The sequence below is a fragment of the Tribolium madens genome, unplaced genomic scaffold (assembly GCF_015345945.1).
Source record: "Tribolium madens isolate multiple individuals breed KSU strain unplaced genomic scaffold, Tmad_KSU_1.1 Scaffold_96;HRSCAF=242;Tcas5.2_LG5, whole genome shotgun sequence".
Lineage (NCBI taxonomy): Eukaryota > Metazoa > Arthropoda > Insecta > Coleoptera > Tenebrionidae > Tribolium > Tribolium madens.
In genome coordinates this window covers 15,710,436-15,716,695 of record NW_025401068.1, presented here as the reverse complement: position 1 = coordinate 15,716,695, position 6,260 = coordinate 15,710,436, and the positions used below count along the sequence as shown (strand labels likewise).

Here is a 6,260-nt window from a genome sequence, read left to right as displayed (position 1 = left end):
ATAAGGGCCTAGATGTTAATTCTACACAACTTTTCCTGTTATTTAATAAATATCACATCAGTTTTTACTTTTATTTAAATTTGGAATTATTTAGACCTGGAATTATTTTGTAATTATCGGTATAAATGGGATATGGGCAGCGGTTTACCCCTCGAAACACGCCTACTGTTTGAGCTCCTCCTCAAGCCACACACAAGCGTCAAGATCGAGATGATTGGTCGGTTCGTCCAAAAGTAACAAATGAGGTTTGACGTAAAGAGCCCGAGCCAATGCGATTCTCATTCGCCAACCACCGCTAAAGTCCTTCGTTTTCTTGTTTTGCATTTCTCGAGTGAACCCCAAACCATGGAGGATGTTGGCTGCACGTGCTTCGGCGGTGTCGGCCGAAATCTCCTCCAGACGCTCGTAGATGTCCATGAGCTGCTCCTGCGATTCTGTTTCACACACAAAAAAAAACAATTTATAAGTGAGAAATGTGAAACAGATACTGAAATATTTAACTTAAATTTCATAAATAGGCAACCAATAATACAATAATTTGTTAATTTCTTGCTGTTGTTCCCATTATTATACAATTTAATTTTTTTGAAACTTTCGATAGTCAAGCATCGACTATGATTATTCGATTTAGAATAGTTAATACTCTACTTTATGAAATGTATAATATGTGGCCTATTTTGGCTCCTTCAGGCGGGAACAGTTAAAATGGGTACCCTGTATAGAAATAAAAAAATCAGTACATATTTTTCGAAATAGAGAATAACTTCAATTTTTTGAAGTTATCGATCAAATTTTACTACCCTGTACACAATAGTTATAAAAATAACACTCATAAAGAGTAAAAAAGGTCACGTGTTTCGCATATAATTTTACAACTTCGCATAAAAACATTATACAAGGTGTTAAAAAAGATTGTAAAATATTTAAGAGGTAATAGAATTTTTACTAAAAGCTTTTCTTTTTTGTTTGAACAGACTGCAAATAAATGTTTCAAAAAACGAATAATTTTCGACATCTCCGAAACCATTACTTTGCGGACCCATGTTTTAAACTTTTCTGTTTGTTTTGGTCCATACTATTCTTGAAATATTTTACAATCTTTTTTTAACACTCTGTATGTATTTTTATTACATAAAATACAATAACTCAAAATCAATAGAGATTAGATTATTACAGTTCGTGTTTTTTTCATGAAAGAAAAAATTGTTTCCCCCAGAATTAATTACATACAGGATGCATAGTTGTTTTATTTTATTTCTATTTATCTTGTTTTTTTTTCGATAAAAACTGAATAAAATGTAAATAGTTGTAATCCTTTGATCGTAGCCTTTATAAAGAAAGGTTTTTATAGGTTATAAAAGGTTGCCATTTAAAAAATTATAAATTTTGCAACTCGAAAAATAAAAGAAATTTCGAAAAATTTTATTCATACATACTAATAATTTTTTTGGTAAATTAATCAGTTTATACAAAAAAACGCTTGGTTCCATAATTTTCGTGTTAAAAAAATAAACACTTGAGGTTAGTTGGCTTCCAAAAAATTTCATTTGCAATTTTAATCTCTATAATAAGTTGATGAGATTAAATAAATACAAAAAATGACCGAATTCTTGTCCAGAGTAAGATGGATAAAGTTAGAAAAAAAAATGTGAAAGAACCGTTGCCAATATTTTAATATTTTTATATTCATTTTAAATTCTTCTAAATTATGTATTTTTTACATATTTTCCCCATCTGTTAGCTTCATTTTCAATACAGACACTTGGTGGTTTATTTTTTAATTAGTTCAATTTTATTATTCCTTTTATTTTTCTTTATTTTCAAACAGCCAAGTTTCAATAAAAGTACATAAATTAAAAATGTATGTGTTAAAATATCAATTTATACTAGAATCTTAGATAAAAAAATGTTTTCAACATTTTTGGCAAGTGTTAAGACATTATTATATTTTTTTTAATATTGACAATACTGATTTTTTACAATTTTTTTAGTTAATATCGTTGATTGTTGCAGGAGACGTTTTCACGACTCAGCTTCAAAAACTCAAGAAATTCGAATTTTGTCAACTCGTCTCAAAACGTTATTTAGTTCAATTATAAAATTGTCGATTTTTTTTATTTTTGAAAAAAATAATTGCTTCAATACCAATTTTAGGCTGAAATGAAGCAATTTATGCTATTTTCAATCGATTTGGCATAATTTTAAGCAAAAAATCAATTTGAATCATGTCGATGCCACTCGACTTCCTAGAACATTTTACATAGTCAGTCCGAAGACTAAATTACAAAATAAAAAAAAGTCAAAATTTTTAAACACTTGCTAAAAAAACATTTCTCTGAATGTTTCTTATTTTCTCCTCTACTAAATAAAATGAAACAATGTTTTTTTTTAATAATTAAAAGAGAATACTATCGTATCAACAAGAAATTACTCCCTAGAATTTAGGGAAATTCGTGAATAGGTTGTCTTAAATTTGGTTAGGTTGGTTTCTGGTGACAAACAAAAGATATCGTAACTAGTGTCAAAATTTAGGTCAAGTCACCTGTCAGCTTGTATGGATAATTTAAATGATAGTTGACAGAAAACGTCAACTGTCAACAACAAGGGATAACCAACCCTAGGCATTCAAAATTACCTCTGAAAATTCTAGTTACAAACAACATGAAAAACGTAAATTTCCTAAAAATTCAAATCCTAGGTGGCAATTTCTTGTTGACAAATGTGTATTTAAATAAAATATCCCATATTTGGCCACTCTTAAAACTCCAAATTTCCCCAAAAGCCGCGACTCACCATCATCTTCGCACGCCACCAATTCCTCAGCCAACTTCTCCAACCTCACTCTCTCCTCATCAACCTCCATGACACACTGCAGAGCACTCTTATCCGACGCTGGCATTTCCCTAGTCAAATGAAAAATATCAATATGTTCAGGAATGGGCACTTCTCTGTTCCCCAATACCGCCAAAATAGTCGACTTTCCTGCAGAAAACCAACCAATCACAAACCCATCTCACCCCTAAGCCCACTCACCGCTCCCATTGAGCCCCAACAACCCATACCGCCTTCCACAATTCAACTCGAGCATAGCGTCTTGCAGCATCTCACTCCCATGAAAAGTAATGGAAAAATTATCGATTTTGATGTCCCTTGACTTGGGATGGACGGCCAAACTCCCCGTGCAAGCCCTCGCTTCGGCATTCAGCCTCGCATCGGCCTCAAGTTTCGCGCAAAGCGCCTCTTCGGCGCTCAACTCGACTGTGCCGTTTTGCACAGAATCGCCGTTCTGGGACGACGTCTGCTCCTTGCTGGGGGGCTTCTTGCCGGCTTGACGCGCCTTCGCAGCCCCCTTTTTGCGCTGCTGCTCGCGTTTCTTCGCGTCGGAAGGCATGGTGAATCAACCTACAAGCAAAAACACGAAATGACTGATTTCTCTTATAACATGCTCGAGCAAACGAAAAGTGACGATTTGTGAAAATTATACTTCAAAATGAATTAAACCTTGTCATTTTATTATACTTACAATTTACAGAGAGTTTTATCAATTTTACACAAATTTCACGTGTAACCGCTCACTGGAAAGACAGCCGGAGAGAATCTAGGGACTTTCAGTTTTCTAGGGATTTTCACAATTTAGGTTCTCGTGTTATTCCATTACGTCACTATGAATTTTTCCCGCCCTTTTTTGGTAAATTAAGAATTGTACTTTGTAACAGTTTATTGTTTCGTAAAATATAAAAGAAAAAGCTGTCAACAAAAGTGTTACATTTACGTTTTTGTAAACAATGATACACGAGTTTTTGATTTGGGAAAATAAAGAATAAAAGTTTAAGATTCAACAATTAGGTACTTAGAAGTATAACATTTAACACGAATTTAATAATGTTTCCTATTGAGAAGCTTTCTAAAACTATATATTTGCAGGTATGGAATTCTTAAATGAGTATATTAAACTTAATGTAAAATAAATAATTTAACTAATAAATATACAATCGGCTCCAATGTGGGTCTATTCTGATCCACAAAATGAACCTCAAATAATAAAATTGCAACTTTCCTAAAGACAGAGAACACAAAATATAATACAAATCACAATCTTACAATCTTGTACGTGTCATCATTAAAACCCAATTGTTTTAAAAATGATCCAATTATACAAAATTGTGAGCAAAAGGCAACCACACATAATAAGTTTGTTTTTCCTTAAGCTTTAACTACCATATCCGATTTTCAGTTTGTGGGGCTCTCATAACGCCAACTCCGCCTCCTAGTCTTCTATAATTCATAGAACCGCAAAGCCTCCATTGATTTTGTTCAGTATCATAGAATTCAATTGTTTTTAAATAGGCCGTTCCGTCGAAGCCCCCTACTGCATACAATTGACCGTTAACCACCGCTAAACCGACCTAAAATCATAATTAAATAAAAATTTCAATTAATAATCCCCCCCCCCCTTACCCCACTTCTTCTTGACGTCATCGCCACAATGGGGCTCCAAGTGTTCGTATGTGGATTATACCGTTCAGCACTTGACAATTCCATACAGTCATCTCTTCCACCAACCGCATAAATTAAATTATTAAAGACAGCACAGCCTAAATGTTTTCTTCGTGTTGACATTGGACTAACCAGAGCCCACTTGTTGTGTCTTGGATCGTATCGTTCAACTGTATTTAATGGTGATTGACCATCGGAGCCCCCTATTGCGTATAAGTAACCACCTAAGACTGCAACGGCCACTCCAAGACGTCTCGTCGTCATGGGGGCTACTTTCGTCCATTTGTTCTCTTTAGGATCGTAGCGTTCGACGTGATTCAAACACTGGACCCCATCTTGACCCCCCACGGCGTAGAGGAGGTTGTCGAGGACGGCCACACCGACACTTGTACGACAGGAGGTCGTAGGGGCCACGTCGCATGACCATTGGTCCGTTTGGGGGTCGTATCTGCACAAAATAAACAATGAAACTCGAAACGAATAAACTCGAAAATATTTGTTTCAGTAGCAAAATTATTACTTTAAAAAAACTCTTATTCCTACGAGTATAAGTAATTTGTAAACTAAAGTCAATTTTTATAAGAAAACAATCAAAATTAATATTGAAAAACACTAATACAAGATGTTTGAAAACCAAATTAGTTTAATTTATTTGCAAGCACGTATTTAATATAATTGTTTCTAGTCGGCTCTAAAAAATATTGAATTAACAAAACCTCAAATGTTAATTTATTTCAATTGACAGCTGTCACTATTGACAGAACTATCTGGTTTAAAAAGAGTAGAGCGGCACAGGAACATTTACATGTAAAAAATTCCATAGGCGACTAGATGAAAATCATTTTGAAATACGTTGTATAACGTGTCTAAGTACACCAATTTTTGAAGTTTTTAAAGAATAAAAAAAGTTACATTTCACCTTTGATTCATGAGACTTTGCTGATTACTAATATTTCAAGACATTTCCGGTTGTTTCTTAAGTTTGTACTATATACAGGTTGCGCCAGAAATTTTTATAGATAATTTTTTTTTAACATTTTTTCCAAGTTCCTGGTACCTTATCTTATATGGCGTTTTTCTCTGGAGCGCAAATTCTGGCGCATCCTGTATACTCTCTTTTTCATATTAATGTGCATCAAGTAGGTTGTAGAAGTCTAAATGCATCTTTAATTTAAAGGCCGATTCACATAATAATGCCGCTTTAAAAAATATTGAATCCAATTAACCTCAATTTTTTATTTACACTTAATGCAAAAAAAATTATAATAGACTACCAAGTATGGACAAAATGTCCATACTTTAAGAATAAAATTTTTGAAATTTCTTTTAGTTTTCAGAGTTTTAGTTAACATGAAAATCCAAGAAACTTCCAATAAACACTTGATTCTTTGCAAAAACCAAAAAGTTTTCGTAAAATCAAGACTTGTTTTGTATGTCAAGCCTTGAATTTTTGTTTTTGTTTTTGATTTGGGATAAGAATGTCCTTAGTAAATATAGCCATCAAAGATAAAATTTACTTAAAAATAAAATGTGTTCGAATAATCTAATATTTTAACAACTGCAGATTTTCTGTCATCACAATCGATAATTCACTTTTAAACAAAGAACCTAATAATTTGCACTTTTTAAACGTTGTTTTTACTGTAAATCTTGAAATACTACATTTTTTCTTTTTATTGTGTACACAATTTTTTTTATTGTTTTCCAAAATTAAAACGTAAAAAAGCATGAAACCAAACGTAGTTTGCATAAACTAACAACTA

General features: G+C 32.9%; 2 protein-coding genes across 3 annotated transcripts in view; both read right to left on the bottom strand.

Annotated features, from left to right (window-relative positions):
* Positions 1-3,620, bottom strand: part of LOC123012713 (ATP-binding cassette sub-family F member 2) — a 7,607-nt gene extending 3,987 nt beyond the window's left edge. The window contains exons 1-4 of the mRNA XM_044410800.1: positions 3,524-3,620; positions 3,034-3,402; positions 2,794-2,982; positions 167-434 (exon numbers count right to left, since the gene is read on the bottom strand). Of these exons, the coding sequence (XP_044266735.1) occupies positions 167-434; positions 2,794-2,982; positions 3,034-3,391 (815 nt within the window). The 5' untranslated portion in view covers positions 3,392-3,402; positions 3,524-3,620. The remainder of the gene's footprint in view (positions 1-166; positions 435-2,793; positions 2,983-3,033; positions 3,403-3,523) is intronic.
* Positions 3,621-3,896: 276 nt separating this feature from the next.
* LOC123012714 (kelch-like protein diablo) overlaps positions 3,897-6,260 on the bottom strand; it is a 6,682-nt gene continuing 4,318 nt past the window's right edge. For both annotated transcript variants that reach the window (XM_044410801.1, XM_044410802.1), the window contains exons 3-4: positions 4,459-4,945; positions 3,897-4,406 (exon numbers count right to left, since the gene is read on the bottom strand). In XM_044410801.1, coding sequence (XP_044266736.1) covers positions 4,215-4,406; positions 4,459-4,945 — 679 coding nt within the window. In that variant the 3' untranslated portion in view covers positions 3,897-4,214. The remainder of the gene's footprint in view (positions 4,407-4,458; positions 4,946-6,260) is intronic.